This window comes from Parasteatoda tepidariorum, chromosome 2 (genome assembly GCF_043381705.1).
Source record: "Parasteatoda tepidariorum isolate YZ-2023 chromosome 2, CAS_Ptep_4.0, whole genome shotgun sequence".
In the NCBI taxonomy this organism is placed as follows: Eukaryota; Metazoa; Arthropoda; class Arachnida; order Araneae; family Theridiidae; genus Parasteatoda; species Parasteatoda tepidariorum.
In genome coordinates, this window is record NC_092205.1 from 41,686,716 (window position 1) to 41,713,403 (window position 26,688).

At 29.9% G+C, this 26,688-nt stretch overlaps 1 protein-coding gene across 1 annotated transcript in view; it reads right to left on the reverse strand.

Annotated features, from left to right (window-relative positions):
* The window catches only part of LOC107449842 (insulin-like growth factor 1 receptor), a 156,679-nt gene that overhangs the window by 63,953 nt on the left and 66,038 nt on the right, over positions 1-26,688 (reverse strand). Inside the window, exon 2 of the mRNA XM_043042330.2 lies at positions 17,068-17,179. Coding sequence (XP_042898264.1) covers positions 17,068-17,167 — 100 coding nt within the window. The 5' untranslated portion in view covers positions 17,168-17,179. The remainder of the gene's footprint in view (positions 1-17,067; positions 17,180-26,688) is intronic.

Below are 26,688 nucleotides of genomic sequence, written 5' to 3' on the forward strand. Positions count from 1 at the left end.
AATTGTCAAAAGTGATCGTTTTATTTCTGAGAGTGTATTTAAGAATTAGTGGCACCATGTTTAATATTTTAGAATTTAATTGGAAAGAAACTATTATATAGGAAGTTCGGTAATCTCCGCCTTAAATGTATACATTTCAAGAATCCTTGTAGTCAGGTTTAGTTAGATTTACAAGGGTGATTCGCTAAATATCGATTACGTTTTGTTCCGACCCGTACGGAGTATACTTTTGCGACTTCAATTTTAATAAAATTAGAAAGAAAGAAACACATATTGAGGGCGAGTATGATAACGGAACAGTTAATCTAGGTAAAGGTCAGAAGAGAAAAACATTCATTAAGCTTAGTGACGCATTGAAACATTGGCACTAGAGATTGAAATACGAGTCGCGGTTGCTGGTTGATACAAATTCTCCTACCGGTTCGACAGACCACAGTGCTGACGGAAATTATCCTCAGAGGCAGACGGACCATATGTTAGAATCCCGTTACGATCGTGGTAAACGTAGGAGGGTTTAGGACTTTTTTTCTATTCAAGTAACGTAAATGCGGGTTAGTTTCATCAAAAATCTTCCACGAAGGCCAGTTTGTCCCAATGCTTGATCCAGGAGTTTCCCTGTCTTTTGAGTTGGGTTCAAAGCTACGGAGCGGAGCTGAACATTGATAATTGCAGAGTTCTCCCTAGAAATGCAAAAAAAAGAAAAAAAAAAAAAAAAAAAAAAAGGGGGTTCTCTCTCAGAAAAAGGCACTCACTTAACACCGTAAAAAAATATATGAAAATGTGTAATATTAGCAATAACTGAATTTAATCTCAGCACTCTTTAAATTACCCTCTTATACTATTTTATGTGTATATTTCAAAAAATAGTTATTTCTCATTATCAAAATTTTAAAAAATTGTAGTTTATAAAAATAATTAAAGGCATGCTTTAAGATAATGTGCATTACTTTGCTTCTAAAAAAATGATAAATTGAAAAACAATGTGACCTTTTCTATAATTAAAATTGAGAATTATTAGAAAATAAACATTTAAAGGTGTCATTTTTTTTATAAAAAAAAGAGGTATTTGAAAAAAGATTTTAAAATTTAAAATCATTAAAAATGTATAAATATCCCCTCTCCCTGAATTAAGAGATACTCATAAAAATTTTAAGAGATCAGAATAATCTTAACAAAGCAAATATTTGCAATAGTAATCAGAATTAAACCTATAAACACAGATAGTTTTACCACAATGTAATTATTATTTAAACAGTGAATTAGTTTCTTTTTTAAATTGAATATGAATAAAAAGGCTGTGTTTGTAAGGGATGGCAGCTTATTTTTACAATAAGGGCGCGTTTAAAGTGATCAAAGGGCAGGCAGAACGGACCGCCCTTCTAAAAACACTTAGGGAGAACATTAATAGTTGTAAACTCAGAATTGGATCACCAGTTCAACGCCCGTTTATAAACTAAATTAAAACATTGAAACACGAAACTATTCGATTGAAATAAAATGGGAATTGTGCTCTCAATTTGATCAATAATACAGCAGGGAAAAAGGTTATAAAAACAGAATAAAATTTATTTGAAATAAGGTCCTATATCATCCCTCTGTGGGCCAAGGGGTCAAAGAGGTAACTGTTCCTCAATTTCAAAACTAATGGCATGATGGTGGCAATGTGGTCATCATTGCGCACAGACAGCTTTTATTTTCCAAGACAAGTTGCAGCCCATTTATCTGAAGCTGGGTGGTTTTCAAGTTAGATTCTAGGACCGCCCGGGGCCTTAACCACTCCGGCATCGAGGCAAAAATTATTTTCGTTAACGAACCCAAAATGGAGCAAATTTCATTTTGAAAATATTAAATAAATTTATTTTATTTCAAATAGAAATCTAACATTTTGAGAGCCAGCGATACGTGTATAGGGGGGCGTGGCTACGTTTATAGTTAAAAATAAAATGCATAGGAAAAAAAAAAGATGGATGAATGAATAGTTGTTTACTGATTTTTTTCCCCTCTTGAAAAATCAAAGGAAAATAATAGTTTATTTTTCTGATCTGCGTTTATTCTATTTAAATCTTTCTGACATCGACTTGTTTGCAACAGAAAAATATGCTAGAACACCTGGTTTGTTTTTGAGACACGAAGACAGCCTCTTCCTTGTAATAGCAGGCACGAAAAATGACTATTTTGAAATTAATCGTTCAATGGCAAAACGAAAAAAATACAGCTGATAAAAAAAAGAAGTTGTTTTCGACTTATGTAATAATATCAGAAGGCAAATTTGTATTTGTTTACCTCCAATGCCGTTTTCAAGAGTCACTTTCGTGTTCATTGATTAGATTATTTGTTGATCAGTCAAAGAGCAATTACGTTAAAGGCATTTTCTCAACTTCAAAAAGGATGTCCTGGACTTTAATTTCATCGGTTCTTTGCCCTACTGACGTAATAAATAAAACAAGTAATAAATAAAAAGGTTGCTTCGTTCTGAGAGGAAGCAATGTTTAAGTTCGTTAAAATGAATACACAATCAGAGGATATAATCGGAACTTCTAAATTTGTAATCATAAAGTATGTACAGAATGTACATATTCCAAAAGTACATGTACAAAAGTGTACAGTACAAAAAAAACAAGTACATGTACAAAAGTATGTTAAAAAATTTACATTTTCTAAAAAGTATATACAAAATTAAAGTATGTTGCATTAAAGCATTTTACAAGTTTTAAGTTACAAGAAGCAGGGGGGTGGGAGGGAAACGAAATACCTTAATAACTTGTGATCTAGGGCAGCGGTTCCTAATTTTTTTTCGGCTACGGAATCCAAAATAATCAATCAATCTTCTGCCGGCTGAATCCACACTTCATGCATGAAGTTTATTAAGGTAATTGTAAACATAATAACCTATAGCAGACTATTTTTTATTATTTAATTAGATGTATGAAGATTTTTAATTGTTTAATCATAAGTAGAGCCCGGATTCTGATGACCTAAAAAATCTCAATTAATGCCCTTAAAAAGTGCAAAAAATGCCCTTAAAAGTGCAAAAAATGTCCTTAAAATGCGAAAATTGCGCTAAAAATGCCTTATGACATGACTTAAATAGAAGTAAAAATATTGAACTAAAACAATGTTTTACTCTTTAAAATTATTATGAGTCGTTTCAAAAAATATAAAGCAATGCAATACTTGTTCTACGTTCATTAAAGTTTGACAAATATGTTTTATATCCAAAAATAACAAAAAAAAGGAAAATATATTGACTCCAAAACATTTTCATTTTGTATAGAAACTTAAATGAATATAACAACTTCCATCTCATAATATTACTAAATATCAGAATTACAGTGGATTATTAAATTTTTTTTTAATATTTTGAAATGTAAACGAGCGTCTCTTGTCTGAAAGCAAATTTTTATACCAGGAGAAGCTTCTTTCAACGTCTACTGATGTTATTGGTGCGTACTTGAAAAGGACGGTCACACTTACTGACAATTCTTCTTCAATTTGAAAAGATGTTGCTTCACCTGTTAATATCCTAGAAATTTTCTTCATTGTTTGGAAGCCAGTGTAATAATAAAAAATTATAAAAAATAATAAAAATTAGAAAAATTTAACAAAAAATTTAAAAAATGCTTTAAAATGCAAAATACGCCCCAAAATTTTAAAGAAAATGCCCTATAAATCTCAAAAAATGCTCTTAAGGACAAAAAATGTTCAAAAAAACAAAAAATGCAAAAAAATGCATATGTCATCAAAATCCGGGCCTTAATCATAAGCAATCGTAAATTATGTTTTATGTCCGATTGTTGAATTGCATATCTTTTCATTTTTTTTTCTGGCTTTTTATAACAATATTAAAAAATATATATAATAATATTTTATTTTAATACTTTTTCTTCTTCTCATTTCATTAATCTTTATTATTTTCAATGTTTTCTTTATATTTTTGATATATGTTAATATATATATATAAATACATAAAATGAGAGAGAAAGTTTGTTTCTGTGTCTGATTTCTTAACTTCAATAATAGTTAGCATTTGCTTATTAGCATATTAGGGTTCACCCCCTGGAATCATTAAAATTAACTATTAGTACGTGGAAATCTGATCACCAACATAGAAACGAAGTTTTTTTTTCTTTCTTTCTTTGCGTATTGTACGTTTTTAGTTCAGCCAACAGTCGATTCAGTTCAGTTTAACAAAATAACTTCATTATCTAATTTTCTTCACAAAAACAAGCTAAGTCTCGTTCTTTTTAGTAGGGAAAATATAGAAGAATGTCTTATTATCACGCACATTGTTCCTAGAGGGATGGAGTCAACAAAATAATAAAACGACGGGGAAAAGATGTTATTTTGGCGATCTTGCGTAAGACAAAAAATCTATTTTACTTTATTGAGGTATTGGTCAGTATAACTAATTCCTACCCTAAAAGAAAATTAAACAACGAAATTTTATACCTGAATCGAGGTTTTTTAATAATATAAAGGAAAATACGATTCAGGTTGAAGAAAAATATTTTCCAACTCGTAAATTAACCACACATATATACATATATATACATATTTGTAAAAAAAAAAATTTAGTGCTCCTCACACTATTGTATTAATATATTTTGCTTCGGCTATATTGATACAATATCAGAAAGCACTCTCTTTTGCGGATATAATCGTGTTAGCTGATGAAAAGATAATATCTTTTATTTTCCAGATTTTTTAAAACATTTTATCCTTTTTTTTCTTCCCCCAGTTGCTTGTTATTTTTTTATTATTATTTTTCTTCCCCCCCCTTTTTTTCATATGTCTGTAATTTTCCTTTGTTTTATCTTCATTTTGAACTTATATGTATATATATGGGGCTATATTTTAGATTAACATTTAAAATCTAATAAAATTATTAAAAAAAAAAACGAGAAATTTATTTTAAAAATCAGCAGTCGTAAATTCCATAGCTTCCAACAACATTTTCTAATTCTTCATTATTTTTATTTCTGTTATTATTATAATAAATAATGAAAAACAACCAACAAAAATGAAATAAATAAAAGAATTGCAAATGAAACAATGTGTAAGAATGTGAAGGTAAAAACTATATTATAATTTTTTTTCAAATGAACTTCATATGAACATATATGGAATATAATAATAAATTTAATGGAATATATTAGTCGACAAACATGATTATTTGAAATGATCGGAAGGCATTTTCTGAATAGCTTTTAAAGACATTGATGTTTATGAGTCAAATTTTTTCAATTAAAACCACGGTTATAGAACGATTTTTTATTGAATGAATTTTAAAAAGATAAAAATGGACTGAAAGAGAATTAACTACTTAAAAATATTGATAAAATAATATTAAATATAAACCGAGGTCAACACTCCCCTGAAACGCCTATGTTTTTTTTTTTCTTTTTTCTAAACGTATTTACAGAGAATATGTATTTATTCTGCCCTTATCAAACAGATGAACATTCTTTCTAATGATAGTTAGAATTCTTTTTTAAAAATTGTTCTTTGTAGTTTTGTTTCTAAGAGTTATCTTCGATGATTTATAGTGAAAGACATTATCATAAATAAACAATAATCGTTTTCTTGATCGTTTTACCATTTCATTTTTCTCTTATCAAAAATAATAAAACTGTGACACTGGAAAAACTTTTGCCATTTTCATCTGAATAACTAACAGAACATTAAGTCAATACTGATTTTATTTTTTGTATACATTAAAGTTCTTTTTTGAATTAAGAAAGTTGCAATATCTTTTTTCAATATATTTACTATTAAATTACAGTAAAAGAAAGTACTATTGTTTAGTTTTACATGTTGAAATATGTATTTATGAATACGTATTTTAAAACTTTACAAAACTGTGACCCTTAAAAAACTTTTGTCATCTTCATCTGAATAACACAACACGAAGTCTCGTTTTTTTTTTGTGTGTATTAAAATTCTTTTTTTAATTTAAAAAAGTATATTTTTTTGAATACATTTACTATTAAATTTTAGTAAATCAAGTTACTTTACTTTTGTTCAGTTTTATATGTTAAATTATGTATTTATAAATACATTTTTATAAAACATAATAAAACTGTGACCTTTAAAAAACCTTTTGCCATTTTCATCAGAATAACTAAGAGAATATAAAGTCTGATATTGATTTTATTTTTTATGTAGCACATTAAAGTTCTTTTGTCAACTAAAAAAGTTGCCATATCTTTCTTTGAATGCATTTACTATAAAATCATAGAAAATCAAATTACTTCACTTCGTTTTAGCTTTGTATGCTGAAATCAGCTTTCAAAATAATGTTTTGATATCAACATTATAATTCTATTCTAATTCTAATAACTAGATTCCAAAGTTTCCAATTTGTTAAAAAATTAAATTATATTTCAACGACAATTTTTCCATTAAAATTGTAGTTGTGATTTCCTAAATAATTTTAGCCCATTGATTGAATAGAAAGAAAAATTAAATATGCAGAGAAAGTTCATATTTATATTAATCCAATCATGAAGTTCCACTAAGAAATCGTTAGGGAAAAAAATATCCGGCCTTTAGACACATATTGTGAAATTTCAAATCCCTTTAAAAACAATCATTTCTGTAACTTTAATTTTCTCTAGAGTGACAATTAAATGAAAAAGTGACAAAATGTAACAGTGACATCTTTCGTCGGAAGGAAGGAAAGTCTAGAACAATCTGTAATGAGCTTTTAAAAAAAGGTAGATCGGATGTTTTATCAAAGGTATGTCCTGAATACAAATGAGCAAAAAATTAATCACTTGCAAAAGAAAAATGTGTAGTAGTTATTAGTATCAATTTATTAATATTTTCAAAGGCTTTTTATCTTTGCAAAGCATGGATATTTAGTCTCTCATAAAGTAACTGATTTATTTTCAAATTTGATACATTGTTGAAATTGATTTTGCGCATCATATATGGAAGTACGACTTACTTTAAGGTAAGTTTTCGCGCTTAGTTATTCAACGTACGTTTAATAATTAACTCACACCCGGGGAACAAATTTTTGATGCATTTTATGCATCATATATGGAAGTACAACCTAAGCAATGTAAGCAGAGAATTTCTATTTTGACTTTATGGTAAGTTTTCACGCTTAATTATTCAACGTACGGTTAATTATTAACTCACACCTGGGGAACAAATGTTTGATGCATTTTATGCATCATATATAGAAGTACGACCTAAGCGATGTAGGTAAAGAATTTTTATTTTGACTTTAGGTAAGTTTTCGCGCTTAATTATTCAACGTACGGTTAATTATTAACTCACACCTGGGGAACAAATGTTTGATGCATTTTATGCATCATATATGGAAGTACAACCTAAGCAATGTAAACAGAGAATTTCTATTTTGACTTTATGGTAAGTTTTCACGCTTAATTATTCAACGTACGGTTAATTATTAACTCACACCTGGGGAACAAATTTTTGTTGCATTTTGTGCATTATATATAGAAGTACGACCTAAGCGATGTAGGTAAAGAATTTTTATTTTAACTTTAGGTAAGTTTCCGCACTTAATTATTCAACGTACGGTTAATTATTAACTCACACCCGGGGAACAAATTTTTGATGCATTTTATGCATCATATATGGAAGTACGACCTAAGCAATGTAAGCAGAGAATTTCTAATTTGACTTTATGGTAAGTTTTCACGCTTAATTATTCAACGTACGGTTAATTATTAACTCACACCAGGGGAACAAATTTTTGATGCATTTTGTGCATCATATATGGAAGTACGACCTAAGCGATGTAGGTAAAGAATTTTTATTTTGACTTTAGGTAAGTTTTCGCGCTTAATTATTCAACGTACGATTATTTATTAACTCACACCCGGGGAACAAATTTTTGTTGCATTTTATGCATCACATATGGAAGAACCTAAGTGATGTAAGTAGAGAATTTTTATTTTGACTTTTAAGATAAGTTTTCGCGCTTAGTTATTCAACGTACGTTTAATTATTAACTCACACCTGGGGAACAAATTTTTGTTGCATTTTGTGCATCATATATGGAAGTACGACCTAAGTGATGTAAGTAGAGAATTATTATTTTGACTTTAAGGTAAGTTTTCGCGCTTAATTATTCAACGTAAGTTTAATTATTAACTCACACCAGGGGAACAAATTTTTTGTTGCACTTACACAAATACTTGATCTTGCCTAATTCGGGTGTGGGGATTTTAAATCTGCAATTAATTTTTCTCCTAAAGCAACAGATTTTTTTTAAAAATACGTTTTTTGTCTATTTTTTGAAGAAAAGTACAAGTTTAAAAACTTTATAAATATCAGAGGGACGCGTAAATATTGCGACGGACTTCTAGGAGAATTAAGACTCATCATCAGGAAATCATGCCCGGGGTATGTCGTAAACGGCTAGGAGCACTTCCCAATTTTGACCTGTTCAGAAGCACATGAAGAAACAATTTAGCGTATGAGGACATTTCCGGGCATGGGTTCCTATGGAATTTTAATCCTGATAATGTCCCAAACTACCCTAGAAGTTTGTCGCACCATTTACGCGATTTCCTGAACGAAATTTGTTTCCCAGCGTAATTAAACTCCATCCCTTGATAGCTGTTGCACGACAAACCCGGTAAGTCACCTAATGACTTAAGTAAAATCTTTTAGCTACAAATCCAATGTTTATAATTATTGTTCTGGTTAAGTCCCTGCAAATAGGAATAGACTCAATATCAAATTTTAACTAGTAATACTATTGTATTCTTTCAACAGTTAAAATAAAATTATTTTCTGCAGTTATAGCTTGAAATAGTTGCATAATACTATTTCTACCAGGGAAAATATATTTTAAAAAGTTTTTGACTAACTTTAACATTTTGGAATTTTAGGCTTATAGCTTTGTATTCGAATGATTTGAACGTTTTGGTTAAACGCAAATCTCAACTTTATTTAGGAAAGCGTCTGAGAGTTCGAAATTTTTTTAATAAGTTTCTAATGTTTTTTTTTTAATGCAGTTGTTACTTGATCAAAATGCATGAAAATTTTTAAGTCGTATATAATTATTATTAATGGATTGAGTTATTAACACATTAAGGGGGATGCAAATCTCTAGCATATCCAAGAAAAATGAAAATAGTGAAATAAGTATAAAAGCAGATTTCATCCTTTTTGAAAAAACGATCTTGTACGATCTTAAAAAATACCTATGTGCCCCTGAGAGAAAATGCCTCTTTTAAAGTATTACTAAGTCTTATGCTTTAGTTCTTAAAATTGCTAATTTAATAGCGTAAAGTTGAATTCATTATAATTTCCAGAATATATCACCAAGTTCTTTAATTTTTTATCGTAAAAATTAAACTAATAACGAAAAAGCAGCACTGTTAAATAATATTTATCGTTTTAAAGCCTTTTTTTTTAACTATACAATTTATGGAAGTTTTCTCAGAGGAGTGATAACCAGATATAATTTTATACAGGTCTTTTTTATGAATATGAATAATTCACATTTTAGGTACTAAGATATTTCAGGCATATAAACATTTTTTTTCTTGACAAACATATTAATTAATTTTAAGCGTCACGTGCGAGTATGAAATCAATATTTCATAGACTATTAATTCCAACTTTCAGTAGTAAATTTTAACAATGAAATATTTTTAACATATAAGCAGGGGTCTTTTTAGGAAATAATTGGGTTTATTAACGGATGTTTTGCAAAAAAATTTTATCGGTGAAATTGTTAAAACGGTTCTTTCACAAAATAGTTTAATCAATAAAACGGACTTAACATTCTATCGTAAAAAAATATTTTATTAAGAAAAATGGAGCCTTAGAATAACTTTTCTGTTGAAAAATGGAGTCAATTACGCATTTAATTAATAATTTTATAGCTAAAATTGTTAGTAAATTTTTCACCGTTTTACACCTTTCGAAAACAGTCGGGTTTTTTTGAGATTTTTCACCTCATTTTCAAATATCCCCAAAATTATCATTAGATAATAAATGAAGTAAAAATAATAAACTAAATTAAGTGAATAAATTAATACATAAACAGCTAATGTTTTATTCTTAATTAAGATTATTAATCACAAGCGATAATTTATTAAAAAAATAACTGAAAAGAATTAATTTGGGTGTGTGTCTCTCTTATGACCTCAGAGCCGTTCACCCACTGTCTCGAGATTTGAACAGTAGGTGAACGGTGTAATTTTTAGCTCCCAATTCGAAAATTTCACTTTAATCGTTCCAGAGAGACGCTTGAAAATGGAATTTTTTCATAGGCTTAGAAATCGCCGTTGATAAAAATTGAATTGCATACGATTCTTTTTTTAAAAAAATTGTATCAGTTATGTTTGCTAGCTTATAGCTCTCAGGAATTTATTGCACACGTTCTATAAGATTTAATTATTTTTTATTCATCATGCTAGTGATTAACATGAACGCGGTATTAAAGGCAGACTATGTAACTAAATTAGTATTCCTAAAGCTATCCACGCGGTAATTTTATTTATGGTTAAGTTTTTAAAACATGTTTCTATAAAATCAACGGTAATTGAAATAAAAAAATATGTACTGGAAAACAAAATTAAGGGAGTAATAGTACTAGTTCCTTTAGGAGAAACGTAAAAAAAAAAAAAAAAAAAAAAAAAAAAAAAAAAAAAAAAAAAAAAAAAAAAAAAAAAAANAAAAAAAAAAAAAAAAAAAATCGCTCTATAATTATTGGTGCCAATGATTCTTGTATAATTTTGAAATAGAAAATACTTGAAAAAACAAAAATAAATAAATATGCTACGTTCTTAGGGGCACAATTAATGAAGATATGGTGCTAATTAGTTTAGGAAAAAAGTAAAAAAAATGCCAGACCAGTTCCGATGCCGAAGATGCTTAATTAGTTTTGTTAATTAGTAGTAATTTTTGATTTTATAACCGTTGTTGAACAGCCAACCTAATTTTCAGTTTACGTCTACCAATGTTCAACTACAAAATCTTTAAATTTAGAACCCAAACTAGAAGACAAGGGAACTCCTGGAGTAGGTATTGGGATAAATTTTCCCTTATGGAGGACTTTTTAGATGGAATTAACCTACATTTGCGTTACATAGAGTGGAAATCCAGGAAAACCTTCCACGTTTAACCTGACGACAAGGGGACTCTAATCCATGATCCATCTACCAATGAGGAAATTTTAAGCCAGTGCAGATCGATGCAGAAATAAATGAAATAAAAAAAATAAACTATACTACTAAAAACCTAATTAATTGAGAAATGATACTAATTCATTCATGTAAAGTGGTAAAAACCGCTAAACTATTACTGATGCCACTGATTATTAATTAATTCTGGAAATAGGCACTAGAATTATAAAAAATAAGTTATTGTACTGAAAACCAAATTAATGGAGAAATGTTACTTATAATTTGTTTAGGAGAAAAGTACAGAAATCATCCTACCATTTTTGACGCCATTGATGCTCAAATAATTTTGGTAGTAATTGCTAATTAAAATTAAAAAATAAGTAAGCTACGCATTAAAAGGCAAAATTGATAGAGAAATGATTTTGTGCATGATTTCATAGTGTCGTTTAGTACTGATTTATTGATTATTTTTTCTTATTCAATCCCCCTGGACGAAAAACGGGTATTCAGTTAGTAGTAAATAAAAATCAGATAGACTAGATGGAATGTTACATTCTGTCTACACATGCCCACACAATTATATGATTCAACGATAACTGTCCTTTTCAAGGTAATGAAACTCATTTCCCACGCTTTCATTCCGACATCTTTACTTTTTGAAATAAATCTTACAAAAACAAAACTGCTACGAAAGACTGCAAAGCGGTAATTGAAATCAAGTAGATAAACAAACTTTCACAAAATAAGATGACAAACTTTTATAATACGCATTTTCGTAACATAATATGTACTTTTTTTAAAGACGTTTGAAACTTCTGTTTTTTTTATAATCTGTTAAGATACTTATATAACTATTGGCATTTGCAGCGCATGCAAAATATCATAGTTTAGTCTCATGAATATAAGTTTTACTAACTTAAAAGGTTAATAGGACATAAACTATAAAACCGATATACTTTAAAGTATCTGTTTCAGCATAAAAAAATCGCACAGAGCAACACGTTTTATACAAGCACAATTATAAAATAGGACACATTTTTATTGCAATAAAACATAGAGTATCAAATGCAACAACAATCAATCCAAAAAAGAAAGAAAAAAACGTCATGACGTTTTTTTTTTCTTCCCCTTTTGATCAGTTCAGTTCTTTTTATCAGTTCAACCGCAGTTGAACTGATTAAAAGATTTCACCTCTGAGCCTGACTATTAACTCCAGTTTAAATTTTTTTATAATTATAAATACAGGACTTATATAGTGGCAAGTCACACTATTTTGAAATGTTGTATTTCAGCACCTAAGTGTTTCTTAATATTGTTTTTAATTAGGTCGTGCTTTAAAAGTTTCGGAATTTTCCATAGATAACATATGAAAATTGAATTGAATGCATGTTCGTATAGGATCCATATGGAGCTAAGGCCAAGGTAAAATTGGCCTTAGCTCCATATGGGTACTAAGGCCAAGGTAAAATTGATACTAGGGTATATAATATAGAAGACAACTAGAGCAACAGTTAACTGATCGGATGGCGAACTGTGGGCTGTACGGCATGATTTATATGCAAAATATTCCTCATAAATCAAAATTTTTCTTAAATAACTGGAAATGATTTATGAAACTATTTATGCAGTATCAAATAATTACTTTTAGTTAATTATTAAAAGCTGTTATCAATACATATAAGTAAACAAAACAACTGATCATTAATGATTAAGTAATCGGAAAAAAAGATAAATTACACTTAAGATAAGATTTTTAAGAAGCAAGTTCATATCCATTATAAAATGATGGATTGTTTTCTTATGTTTACGAACATGAATGTGTTTTTAAAAAACTTATTATAAACATTATGCAAAAGATCTATGACACGTTTATACTTTCAGTTGCATAAAAATTATAATAAATAAAAACAAGAACTTGCTAATGGGAGGATTTTTATTGTTACATACATTTACAGATTAGCTCAGTAATAAGCTATAAATAGGTCATAATGAAAATTTTAATTAGAATGTATAATCAGCCACTACGATTAAAAATGCTGATTATTTTTCATTCTTTCGAATGGCTTTACGCTAAAACAGCAGTAAAACGATCCATCATTTTATAATTAATATTACCCTGTTTCGAAAGGAATCTGTAGTGTCATATTTCTTTTCTGATTATTTTAATCAGTAATAGTCAGTTGTTTTGGTTACTACTAAAAGCACAAGAACGTCATGAAATCGTTTTAAATAATTTGATAACTGAACAGTGAAAATTTTTTTAAAAAAAAGTAACTTTTTTAAAATGAAAAAAAAAAGTTCTTAAAGTTCTTTAGAGACAGTTGTACAATGAAGCGAAAATCTTTTTTCCTCATAATTAAAATAAGTAATTTTCCCTTGAGATTCTATTTTTTTAAAAAAAAAATCAAGAACAAAATTTTTCTAAGTATTAATACCACTTTTAATTTTATTTAAAAAAAAAAAAAAAAAACTATTTCTTGAAGCGTATGAGCGCTGATATTTAAAGATAAAATAAAAAAAGCTTTCTGAAATGTGTGGATTATCTTCAAAGCTGTATTGGTTCGAGGAAAGAAAGAAAAAAAAGTCAATACCACAACGAAGTACTAAAAGATTTTCATTCTAATGCTGGAGCATATAAAAAAAGCAAAGCGCCCCCCCCCAAAGCGCTTGAACGTAAAGCTTAACGTACAGCGTCCATCGGGAGTAGTAAATTTAATCTGTGGGAAGATTAGTTTATCGTTTTCTTCTTAATGATTTCAATTGAGTACTTGCAATTTGTTAACAAGTGAAGTGATTATGTCTTTAAATCAGATTTCATTGGATACCAGTATGCGACGTTACGCAAGTGTGTCTGAAAAGGTTCTGGGTTCGAATCCCGGGCAAGGCATGGATGTTATTTTATTCTCTGTACTATCCGTCTTTACTGTGGGACAACGTTAGCCCATCTAATATGGTGCCCCTGAAAGAGCTGCCAACAAATCTGCCCTTCAGATACCTGTATGACGAAAGGTCATTCTTCAGGAGAGCATTAGATAAAAAAAAAAAAAAAAAAAAAAANAATCATGATTGTTTTGTAATTTAGAACGACAAAGAATTTTTTTTTTTTTTTTTTTAAAGAACTTTGATTTTTTTAAAAGGATGTCGAGTGTTAACAGAAAGAAAAACATATTAAGTAAATAACGACTTGATTTAAATAATTTAACTCCTCTCTATTTATCTTGTTCTTAAACTTATGTTGAATACACATATTTGAAAGCTTTACCCGTTTAAACTGATTGAATAACTATTTTCCCCAGTTCTTATAATAACTACACTATCTATTTTTTCTTCTTTTTTTTAATAACCTATCTATATAGATTTTTAATGAAGGCTTAATGAAGACAAAATTAACTTAAATGTTTAATGAAGACTTATGTACAACGATTTTATAATTAAAATTTTATGAGCTCATATATGCAGCTAACATTAAAATAGACAATATATTAAAAAGCAGAATGTTAAATAAATAATTATGACAACAGAAATAAGCATACAAGGCGCTCTTTCATCACTGCCCTTAATACATATTTTAGAATCTTTGCGAGAAATGAAGTAAACACCGTGCGCAATAAAGATCGCATATTATTAATTAAGCAAGAAAAAAATAAAAACTTTCGACAAATAACTTTTATGGTAGGTGTGATTAATAATTTTTTTTTTTAATTTCGGAGAAAAAAAACTGATGGGGATTGGAAATTCGACAATTAGGAACACCTTTAAATTTTCATTGGACAATCAAATTGGTTTTAATGCTTTGAAATTCTGCGGAATATTGATAACATCTCTCTTTATTCCTTGTTAACATACAAAATCTGTTCAATTTTTGATTTTCAAGTCTTTTTCGTTATCTTTTAACATCTAGTTGGTTTTTCTATAGTTCGGGATCCTTCAGGTTTTTTTTATGAATGTTAAGATCACAGTGTGATTATTAAAACAGTTGCTAAACTGAAATATGAAAATCAGTACTCCTCCAACTTAATGAATACCATGTAAACTCTACGACTACTAGACTCGGATAATTCGCTGAAAACCACAAACTTTTTTCTTTTAAATTTCACTTTAGGTTTCTTCTGTTTTTCTTGACATCTTAAAACGAATGCAATTTAAAATTTTCTCAAAAAAGATAAGGTTTCAACAGATTATCAACAGTTTTATCATAAGAGTGATAACAGGCACACTTTAACGCTCCATCGATTATAACTTTCCATTTCACATTAACTGAAGAGTGATAAAAAGGATTCTAACTTTCGTTTACATCGAGGAAGAAAGTTTTTGTCACATTTATGCAAATACTTGATCTTGCTTAATTCGGTTGTGGGGATTTCAAATCAGCAATTAGCTTTGCTCCTAAAGCTAAAAATTTTTTAAATTATATTTTTATTTTATTTTATTATTCTTTTTTTTATTTTTTATTTATTTATTTTTTTTCTTCTTTAAAACCGTTATATATAACAGGAGCAGCGTAAATGTTGAGACAAACTTCTATGAGAGTTTAGGCAAATCATCAGGATTAAAATTGTTTAGAAACCAATTTTCGATGATATCGTTGTATGTGGTTAGAGCTTTCCCCCCTCCCTATTATATGACCTGTTCAGAAGCAAACAAAGAAAGAGTTCATATTACGGGAGCGTCCCTAGCGGCGTACGACATTTTCAGACATACGTTATGTAATTTTAGTCCTGACGTATGATGTGCCTCAAATCTCTTAGACCTGCTGTTATATATAACGTTTTTAAACTAAAAACATTTTGACAAAAAATGTCATTCAAAAAATAATTAAAATGTAAACTATAGATCGAAGAGAGAATATAACTATAGATTACTATAGATTGCAGATTTCAAATCAGACATACAGAAGTATCTAAGATCTAGACCAGGGGTTTCCAACTTACATAAGGCCGGGGGCCGCAATTAAAAACACCAGTCAAATGGCGGGCCGCAACTTTACCAAAATTTTGTATAGGACTTTTTAATGTTTGAAGGAACATTAAATATTACTGTCTGATTTTTATCAAGTTGTACGAAACAAAAGTATTGAATTATAAATAATAATAAATATTTTTTTGGATGCAAAACCTGAGAAATAAATTTTTTTGCACCGTTGGTATGTTAAATTTCACAGTAGCGAAGAAATTAGGGGTTTTTTAACGAAAGAAAAGTATTTTAAACCCATATAGATTTTTTACGAAAATTGTCCGCAAAAAATGACAACTAATATATTTTAGTTCGTGGGCCGTATGCGTCCCGGGGGTCGCCAGATGGTAACTACTGATCTAGACAATAAGATGTTTTTATGTATTGTCCTGTAATTTCAGAAAACTTGTCAAATATCTATTAGGATATGATAACAACAAGGCACATTTTAATAAAGACGAGTGCAGCACTAAAAACAGTATTTGTAGTACTGTTTTCGGAGCTTTACGTTGCTGCAAATAACACTCTCAATTAAATTTTTTAATTTTTCAAAAGGGCGAGATAGCCGGGTAAGTAGGGCGGTTGGCCCATGTCCAAGAGAGAGTGAGTTCAATCCCCGCCGGCCGAAGAGGTAAATGTAGTAAATGGGGACTGGAGCACGTAGTAAATGGTTGGGTAGCAAAGTCCTCCATGTTCCAATGAAAAATTAGATCTATAGAGGTTAATGAGTTTGAGGTCTCTGTTTCAGGTCAAAATTACGATCTGTAGATGAATGAATAGATGTATGAATGGGCCCACCCTATAACGGGCTGTGATGATGTGTGTTACTACAGACGTATTTTGAGCACAGATGGCGCCACTGAAAAACAGGAAAGGTCAACCCTCTCCATTAAATTCGCTAGGTTTCACTAAGCAGGGTCGTTGGTATTAGCAAGTGACATTAAAAACAAAAACTTTTTTTTCATCTGAAATATGCAAATATATAAAAACTAACCTTTTTCATAACGATCTGGTCTCTGCGCTTCTCCCGTGGACAGCAAGAACACTAACAGAAGTACCAGATGCAAGAGAGGCGGCATGGAGCGACGCCCCATCGCCGCCTCTCCCTGCAAAACAAATAAACAATTTGATTAGTCTCTATTGATAAATATATCGTCATTGCAAAATAAACGATTACTAAAAAATACATAATTGAAAAACACAAAAGCTGATTTCTTTAAACAGTATTTAGTTGTTACAGTTACACATAAATTAAACTTCACATGTGACAAATCATAGGACATGTAGACATTTATATATTTCTAAGTGTAGTGTGGATCGAGATTCAGACAGAAAGTAAAAGTTTATTAATAAAAAGTAAACAAACACATACAAATTTAAAAAGAACGCCATCTGGCGGTATAAAAAGAAAAAGACTTCGTATTAATCCTTCCCTGGGAATGACAAATCTCCCCCTGCGAGAAGGATTTTACAAGTAACAATATTGTTGTCATTTCCAGGGTAGGATTGTGTAGCATTTTCAATAAGAAATATGTACACTGCGCATAAAAATTCGTTTATACAAAGATAATTAATTCCATGCAAAATATAACTTTCAGTAAATATTTATTATTTTTTGTTATTTTATTTAACAATAGTCGAAAAATCTTTCAATTTTATGGTTTACAAATGATGTACGCTTTAACGTCATTTTAAGGAATGCAATTTTAAATTCAAAAATACAAAATTTGAGCGAAATCGGTCGAATAGTTCCTGAGAAATCGAATGTTAAAAATACGACTTTTTCAAACTTCAATTTCTCAGGTTGCAGCTACCTCCTATATTTTGGAGGTCAGAAATCTGGATCGGTCGAAAAAAAGTTATGTTTATTCAGATAAAGTACGTTTTGGGGTCTGATTTAGTAACTTAAAATATCACCTACAATAATTAATTTGAATAAATAAGGTCACCCCCTCGAAACATTATGACTGAGTCCTAATAGAATGTGAAGGTCCGATCATTAGATCAATAGTTATTTAGGGTGGTCCGTTTTTTATTTTGCGCTCTATGCATATGCTATTCGCATTGAACGCTCTGAATCTCAAAACGTCATTTAGTGTCCGTTTTAACTACTTTTGTTTGTCATTTTCAGTCAAACAAGAATCTTTCAGTTGATTAATGATTTCAGGAAACGTTAATACACAATGAGACAATAATTACAGGAATAAGCTGAATCCATTTTTACTACACACAGACAAAAAAAGAAAAGTAATAATCGAAAGGAAATGAACATACACTAATGACTGACAAAATATCGTGTCTGTTTAAGTCCACTAAGCCTCAAAAAAAGGAAGGGGAAAGAAGTAGAAACAGACACACAATGATGAATTCAAAATTACTTAATTCTCATGACGTTTGCTAACCGTGAATAACCTTGAAAAAAAAAGTATTTTTAATGACTTGACACCATAAAATGTTTATGTTGCATAAAAACATCATGAAAAGGCACCGTGGCACAGTTCTGGAAAAAAAAATTAAAAAATAAACATTTCTACGCGACACAATGCTGCATGAAAGAAGGAAGAACCATGGCTTGTAACAGACTGACTGATTAGACGTTTTACATCAAGCAAAAACTACCAAAGCGTAACTAATCTACTCTGACAGTAAACGAAACAATCAAAGATAGGGTATTAAAAAGCTGACTAAGAAAAATTTTCTTTTATAACGAAAACATATTAAAGTCGTAAAACTTTATCGACTTGTTTACGGAAAAACTAGCAAACGAAATACACTAATTTAAGCATTTCGAACGAGAAAGAGAAAAAAGTATTGTTTGCACGTTTAAAGTATCGTTTGTCGTTGCTACGTTTCCTTTAGTATTAGTTTATCAATGCAAAAATCTTAATTTAATGATAGTTTTAAGAAAAATTGCAAATTAAAGTGAATAAGGGCACGAAATAATTTAAAAGCTAACTTTTGACGTTGACCGGTGTCCCATTTATATATATTTTCCAAAGTTCTAATTAAGAACAAAAATATATTTTGGTATTTTTAAATTATAAAAATAGTTTGATAGTTACTAACAAAAATATATCAGATTATAAGAATTATATTTGTTCTAAAATATAAAATTCGGAAAAAAGTAGTTAAATTTATTTATCCATTCATACTCAAAAATTTGTGAATAATTGGTTTTGTAAATGAAATAAATTTCAATGATGAATAACTTTCGCTCAGATCTAAAGAACTGAAAATTAGAACTAATTTCAAAAATTTTTGGAATTGAACCGTGTTAGGAAGATTTCACCTTCAACGCTGAAAAAGACATTGTGTTTCATGCAGTATTTTTCATAACGATAAACTATTAAAATGATAAATATAATATTTCTCATTTGTTTTGACCTAATTTAATACAAAATAATGAAAAAAGTATAAAGATATGTTTAATAAAAATTCTGCGTTAAAGGGTAAATGGAAGAAAGTTCTAAGCGAGGCATTTTATTCTGTTTTAAAACCAGCGTTGAACAGTCTACTCAGTTTTGGGTTTACGGCTATCACTGTTCAATTTCGTAGCCTTGTAGTTTTGAACCCAAAGCAGAAGACAAGGAAGCTTTGGTTCAAACTAGGCATTGTTCGCGATTCGTAACCTTCCATTTAAACAAGATTATTTTCTTTGTCAAAACTTTATTATTTACACAAATTTAATTATCAATTAGAGCAACGGTTCCCAATTATTCCTACTATTATTTATTTTATTTGCAATGAAACCCTAATTGATTAACCCTCCTTCCAACTTCATAAAGTAAAAAGACAATTGCGAACATATTTACCAATAAATGACTATTTTAAAAACACTTAATAAGAAGGATGAACTTATTTATCCTCTTATTATCATTAATAATCTTAAACCTATTTTTATGTCCGACAGTTCAATTCGAAGTTACGGAGCTGTATCTAGTTTAGTTATTAATTTTTTTTTAAGTGTAATGCATGCGTGTAGCTGAAAATGAATAAAATAAGCAAAAATATGGTTTTCTTTGAAATAAAAACCAAAACGAACTGCCGTAAACGTTGAAGATCGTAATCAGGGAAACACATTTCTTCATCAATTTATATTTTCATTCGAAAAGTGCGATGGGAAAATAATAATGAAAGTTTCGTAAATGCATGATATTTTCATAGTTTATACAATATATTGTCGTTAGAAAAATTACATTTATTTAAAAAAAAATTATCCATTTCTTTTTCAATGGCATTTTACAAAACTTTAAATAATTTCATAAAGGCAACCAAAATGTGAAATAGATAATGAATTATTGATTGGACCTACCAATAGTTACAAGTTAGTGGTTAATACATATGTTCTACAGTCTCTGGTCAAATTATTAGACGCACTATAAGATTCTATGTATAATTTAATTATCAAGTGATACTATACAGCTTTATTGTTTTTAAGCAACTGAAATCGGTTTGCACTTATTTACTTTCGTGTATCAATTTGTTAAATTAGTCGATAGATAATAAAAATTCGACTGTTGGATAAATTAGACCATATATTATACAAATATAGAATACTAGTGGGCAGCGCCCCCTGATCGCTAACGCTCGCCAACCCCCGAAAATTGCTACGCAATCTTATATGGCTCGCTACTAACTTAGGTACATTGCAAATGCACAAAATTCTAAGAATTCAAAACAATCATTCAAATCCATATAAAAACTTTTTTTTAAAAAAAAATTACATCTTTTTAGTAAATACTAAGTCATTAAAATAAATTTGAATTCAAATAAATGACATGTAATTCGTTAAACCTATTAGAAATGTGCTATAGTATAATTCGTGATATAAATCAAAAATCGTCAAATAAATTCGTGAAAAAAAGCGCTTTCGACAAAATACTAAAATAGAGATCTATCGACAAAGACTACTCACTTCTGCCTAGCTTAATAGTATGAGATTGCCGCAGCTGATGCTCTCTGGTTATTTCAGTTTCCGTTTTTAGAAAGCGCTATATGTTGAGCCACCGCAACTAGATTTGGCATGTGACATTTTTAGCGGCAATCATTGGTCGATTTTCTAACGTTGCCATTCGGGGAGTTATAATGAGGCTTTTTTTTGTCGCCGTGTAAGAGAAATAGTAACGTAAATAAAACAAAGCAAACGTTGCCACCGGCGGAAAAGAAATACAGCCAAAATTTGGGAGCCACGTAAGAGAATTATCTATATTAGATTATTATATCAGGTATTATATTAGTATATTATAATTATTAGACCAAATTATTAGACGAACTGTTTTGTTTTAATAATTGCACGTTTTGCACGAGTTTATATGCAATACTTTTAGATTTAAACATACATGTAATGGGTTTTTATTAGGAAGATTTTGTTATTTACTTCCTATTTGCATTTATTTTTAACGTACCGCATTGCAATGTTAAACAATTGATACTCGAACATAAACACGTGTAAACCAATTTCAGCCGCATGAAAACAATAAAGCTGTATAGTACCCACCTGATAATTAAGATTTTACATAGAATCTTATAGTACGTCGAATAATTTGGCTAGGGTCTGTAAATCTCGGAACCCCATGTCACGTGGAAAACAGTTAAGGAACCGCTAAACTTAAGTTTCTTTTGATTTTTTTTTTTTTTAAATTTAAGTATTGTTTATTCTCTTCATCCTTCGTTTCAGTAAATAACAAAACATTTAGGTGTTTAAAGTAGTATTTAAATGGCTCTTCGAAAACAGCAGTTTGCAATCGTAATATGTAAAGCTTCTATTTCTGAAATTAACTACAAAAATAATTTTACAGCATATCGATGGAAAAACTAAAACAATTAGCGTTAAATTACATCACAATGCAGTTTTGATAGTCCTCTGTCAATATAAAGAAAAACGCAGCTGTTTGTTATTGTTCCTTCCTGTAGATGACATAACAGTGGATGCATTGGAGAAACAGTTATATATACTTAATGATTGTCTATTTAACCTCTTTTTTATATACACTCGCTGTTATCAAATATTCTTGAACAATAAGAGCAGCTGTGTATATGAGGTGTTTTTTTACTGCTCTTCCAAAAGAACCACAGGATTGAAAACGAAATAATGCTTAAATTTTGACAAGCTGTCGAGCGACGATTTTGCAAGCTCATTCATTCATATATATATATAACATAAAAGCTTTAATTATTCTTTTTATGTTATTCCTTTTCTTAATTTATTATTTAAAACGTAACGCTTTCTCACATTATTAAATTCTCATCCTGTCCTTTAATCTATTTTTGGTTCAAGTACGCATTAATTAAAAGCAAGACATTTTCCCCTTTGCTCTTTGTGGGAATCGCGCGACCTATTTAATAAACCAATTACAATTACTAAGATTCCCCTTATTCCCTAAAACGAGACATTTTACGGATTTTCTTTGCAAGATTTTCCCTAACTTTCATGGAGTAGCACGACGAATATATAGTGTCAATACCTTTCTCGTCCATCATCACATAATGATTAAATAAAATTAATTTCCTCTTTTTAAAACCCTGTGCCTGCTTGTTCTGCTCACACGACTGCCACCATTATATATATACATGCTTTTATTTTATAATTTAAAACAGGCTTTGAACAGTTGATGGGTTTACAAATATCAACGTTTAATTCCGTAGCCTTTTAATTTTAACCCAAAGCCGAAGATAAGAGAACTCACATTTCTGTTACACGGGCAGGAAAACCACGAAAACTTCGAAGAGTTAGCCCGACGGCAAGAACTCATTATCCGTCTACCATAGAGGATATTTTAAGTCAGTACTGTGGACAGTGTAAGCTGAGAGCAGAATTCGTATCAACCAGCGATCGCTCGTGTTCGAACCTATGGTTCCATTCCCAGAGACACCTCGGTTTCATACGCTCGTATTGCCATCTATCGGAATTTATAAGAATCAACCCTAATTAATAATATATTTTTATATTCCAAATTAAGAATATACTTTTAAAATATGAACTTAATTATCCCAGCAAGTTGTAAGATCAATGGACATCACAGTTAATATATATAAATCAAAGTCGGTTATGAATTGTATGAATTTAATTTGTACGAAAATAATAAAAAAAATTTATTCCTTTTATATCACATATATTGCAAACAACTTACAGAGAAATGCATTAATTAAAAATTTCAATTATTTCATTAATTAATTTCAAAAATACGATAGAAAAATTATTGATAAAATTAAATTAAAATGCAAATTAAAGCAGTTTCACATAATTACTAACTTATTATAAAATTAACTAATTAATGTTAAACAGTCCAATTAAAATTAATTAACCTAATTCTCTACGGATTCCATGTTGACGAGGTCATCGCATTCTTTGACAAATGTAAAAGCCGCTCGTAATTAAAACAAATTATACTAAAGGGAAGAAAATTAATGATTGGTCAATAACCTTTACCGCAATATCGAAAACCGCCCTTTAGTAGTTTCAAGAGTAATTTAATTCGAGGTGCGTAAAAATCCACATGAGGTTGATAATTATTCCGTTATAAGAAGGACTGTAAATATTACCATAGTATAAATATTATCAGCTTATTATCATCGGATGATTGTTAAGTTAAAATGTAAAAAAAAGAAAAACAAGGCTCGGAATAAAAACATAAATTACTCAAGAATATAAGCCATATTTGAATAACAAAACAAAAGATATCTATTTTTGGACGTATTTGTAAGCAAGGGAATTAAATTATTCGAAATTGCAAAAAACTTGCATAAAGCGAGATGGCTATGGATAGAGGCGCGTAAATTGCTTCATTTGGGTTTCGATGGTACATCACTTCAGGGATCGTAACCAAATTTTAAAAATAAAAATAAGCACCTTTTAAGCACTCAAAAAAAATTTTAAGCACTTTAAAAAGATTTCATAATTAGAATATGCACACTGATAAAAAATTTTCTCTTCCTATTGTTGGAAGTTCTTCAAATTTATATATTTACAAAATGCAAAATAATTTCTAGACTATATGATCATAAAAAATAGTTCTGACAAAGAACTTTTTTCTTGATTATATTAGCCACAATAAAAACAATACATATACAATTTTAAATGTAGTATTCAATATTTTGTGGCGACGCCCGGGGGCTGAGCGGTAGCGCTTCGCGCTATCGTGCCACAGGTCCCTGGTTCGACCCTCGGGCCGGGCAAGGTTGACTCAGCCTTTCACCCCTTCAGTGGGTCGATAAATGAGTACCAAGCATGCTTGGGAACTAAACACTGGGGGTTTCGCGTTCAGCTGACCACCTAACCGGAACATCTGCTCCTGCACCCCAGAGCCCAAAGGTCAAGAAAACTGAGATGGGCGCAGTAGGCCTTGGCCCTCTATGGGCTGTCGCGCCGCTGAGTTTAATATTTAGTGGCTCATTCTATTTTTTTTATTTACTTTCTTTTTAAATCAAATCATTAAAAGATGAATTAAAGTTCACTGGAATGACATATCTAAACAACACAAGATTTTTTTGCTGCATTTTAAATAGTAAAAGCTTTTAACTTCATACTTAACTTTATCTTGCCACTAAATATTATTGAGTCTTTTCATAAAACAACTAAACAGTGCTATAAAATTTAAATTTAATAACACAATAATGAAAAGTAATAAGTAAATAAAGTATTTTAGTACAATAAAAGTTTTTAAAAAAATTTAAGCATTTAGCACACGATCCCTTAAATAAAAATATTATGTTTAAAGATTTCAATTAAATCTTAACTTTAGTATATTAAATGAATAACAGGGAGATGAATCTTTGCGATTATTTAATGTTCTGTGAATCCCACATAAAAATACGTACTTAGTGAATGATCCCCAAACTAAGTATAAGGAGTATGGTTTTGATCTATAAATAGAAAATCGCAAGAAAGCCATTAGCGTGCAAGTGGTGAAAACGATGGCTTTACACCAACAATGAAAATAACAAGAGAAAAAAAATTTTCTTTTGCTATAAGGGAAAAAAAATTGGCAGTATTTAGTTAGTCCCCATGATAAGCAAAAATTCGAGAAATTTTTAGGTTCGATTTCGGAGGGCGGAAAATGATGCCTGAAATTAAGAATCTCTTGCAAAATGTAGCAGAGTTGCACATGAGAGTGCAAGAATTTTTAGCACCGAAACATGCTCAATATACACACATGTGGACCCGCACGTAGTTCATCAAACAGGTAAAATGATTGGCGCTTTCATACGTTATTGACCGATGTTACGCTGAAATGGATTGTGGTCGAATGACTAGCAAAAACGTTGAATAGAACAATGCGAAAATCACGCCTTTTGCCTAATTCGTGGCGAAAATTGACAAGGTAAAAAAAAATCTTATTTAGGCATAAGGAAAATTAAGCACTTTTTAAAAACGCCTAATCAAAAAAGCATTTTTAAGAACCATTAAAAAGCGAAAAATAAGCACCTTTAAGCACTTTTTAAAAAACGCTACGCATACGCACCCTGCACTTAGGGAAAACCTAACTCGCCTTAGACTAAAATACATGTCAAGACTTGAACTCAACATAATTTATATTGAGCCAGCATGAGTTAACACGTTTTTTTTCTTCTTCGTGATTGAGACGGCCTAAAATGATTTATTACGAAAGTTTGGTCTAGGTATATTGGGATTCAGATGAAATAAGTTTACTTTCGCTACAGTTATCGATTAATCTTAGTATAAGTACAAAATAACAAAAAATGTAGCACACAAATTGAAACAAATTATTATTATTTTAATTGTATCCTTATCGTGTCATCATAATACCAATTCCGAAAACCACAGTAGACTATTATGTCCGAGTCCATTCGAAGCACGGCAGGCTAGAAGCTAAGCCAACGACCTCGCCATATACCCATGGTCTAATTAAAACAATAAAGTTAAAAAAAAAGCAGCAATATGCACTGCTATAGCTCGAAAATTACATTAAATGAAATTCTTAAGTTCGTATCAGTCTAGAGCTAAGAAATCCTACGGCTGCGATTTTCCAATCCAATGGCGTTTAATGTCTCATTCTTCTGTTAAACAAAACAAAACAAAAATTCTTATTGATATATTTTTTTTAAAATTGTAGGTAACAAGTTAAAAGAAATCATAGCTTACATATTATTACGATCAAATACAACCAAGAGAAAAATCTCCTACAAAAAGGGCGAGTCGTTTAACCCCATCCTTCTTGCTCTCATGAAAATGACGGGGTGAGGTTTCGCCCTCTATTTCTCGCTCCTGTGATATTGACGGGCTGGAGTGTTCAGTAGTAAAGCGCCAATAAGAATAAAACTAATTCATTTTTGTTCGGAAAACATTTTATTTCTCATTTTACACACGAGATGGCAGTACCAGGATATTTTTAAGGTAATTGTAGATAGTTAGTTTATTTTAAACTAGATGTTAGCACTAATCAATTTTCAGGAATAAAAAAATAGGCAATTTTATGACCATTTTCTTGAAAATTAACCGATCGTTAAGGGGTTAAAGCCGCTAGATTGTAAATTAGCTCCCGGGAATAAGCATTCTATATAATTTTTATGCTAACGTCAGCATATTAAGCTATAATCTAAGTCTGGTTTAAACCAGCTCCAGGATACTGGCACAATTGGTTTCGATAACTAATAA